General features: G+C 64.7%; 1 protein-coding gene across 1 annotated transcript; it reads left to right on the top strand.

Annotated features, from left to right (window-relative positions):
- Nucleotides 1-368: 368 nt before the first annotated feature.
- Nucleotides 369-668, top strand: LOC140646075 (feather keratin 1-like). The gene has a single exon (XM_072849477.1). The coding sequence runs from the start codon at nt 369-371 to the stop codon at nt 666-668; it is 300 nt and encodes a 99-aa protein (XP_072705578.1).
- The last annotated feature ends 506 nt before the right edge of the window (nt 669-1,174 follow it).

The raw sequence follows: 1,174 nt of genomic DNA, 5'->3' as shown, positions 1-1,174 counted from the left end.
TGCAGCAGCTGCTGCTGCACGATGCTCTCATGCGCAAAGGCTGTCCTGCCCCTCGAGGACCAGCATAAAAGCCGGCCCAGCGCCTCTCTCCCTCACACACTTCTCCTCCGCCTTCTCCTCCGCCGTCAACAAGGTGAGTCTCAACACCCTTCCCCTCCTTCTCCTGCCCCCACACCTGGCCCGTCTCTTCCAGCACGCTCTGGCTCCCAGCCTCAGCAGCCCTCACGCCTCCCCACCGCCACGCTCCCCACACACCCACACCAGGCCTCCCCTGGCCTCCCTCGCTCTCCTGCAACACCGCTCCTCGCACCCCACGCCCCTCCGCTTCCTCAACACCCTCTCTTCCAGGGCCCCTCCGCACCACACACATGGCCTGCTACGACCTCTGCCGCCCCTGCGGACCCACCCCGCTGGCTAACAGCTGCAACGAGCCCTGTGTCACGCAGTGCCAGGACTCCCGCGTTGTCATCCAGCCTCCCGCCGTGCTGGTCACCCTGCCAGGACCCATCCTCAGCTCCTTCCCCAGAAGCACCGCCGTCGGATCCTCCTCATCCGCTGCTGTGGGCAACGTCCTCAGCTCCCAGGGAGTGCCCGTCTCCTCCGGCGGCTTCGGCTGCGGCCGGAGGCCTGGGCTGCTTCGGCGGCAGAAGAGGCTGCTACCCTGCTAAGGGCGCTCGCCACCACCCCTGACACCAACCCCCACACAGCCTGGGAAGCCGCCTCATGCATTGAGGAGACGCACCTCCCGCCCATTGCTGGCACATGGGCCCCACTGTCCACGGCTCCTCCTCCCAAGGCACAAAGCCAGCAGGGAAGGGGCCAGACCGGCCTGCCTGGAAACATGGCCCATGTACCTCCTTCTTTGCATCCCCCCTTCTGCTATGTCCAGTACTCTCCGCTGCAACCGCCTTCTCACAAGCAAAGACCACCGGGGACCTCCAGAGTGCCGCTCCCACTGCGGAGCAGGAAGAGCTTGGTGCTCTGGCAAGATCTGTCTCACACAAGAGAGAAGATGTGGGCTGACGGTCGCCCTACTTGCCCCCTCACACCGCCTCCCTTCCCTTGGCGCTCCTGCCTTTTCACTCTTTTCCCTCAGTAAAGTTCTTCTGCATCCCAGCCCATGACGCGTCCACTTGCTTTCTTCTCCCAAGGCTCTTCCAGCCTCACCCAGCAC

This window comes from Ciconia boyciana, unplaced genomic scaffold, assembly GCF_034638445.1.
Source record: "Ciconia boyciana unplaced genomic scaffold, ASM3463844v1 HiC_scaffold_159, whole genome shotgun sequence".
NCBI classification, from domain to species: domain Eukaryota; kingdom Metazoa; phylum Chordata; class Aves; order Ciconiiformes; family Ciconiidae; genus Ciconia; species Ciconia boyciana.
Note: the sequence above shows the minus strand (reverse complement) of the source record. Positions and strands in the feature narration are given on the sequence as shown.

What these genes read in the sequence shown, in the direction of transcription:
- LOC140646075 (XM_072849477.1), top strand. Translation starts at nt 369, where the DNA reads ATGGCCTGCTACGACCTCTGCCGCCCCTGCGGACCCACCCCGCTGGCT.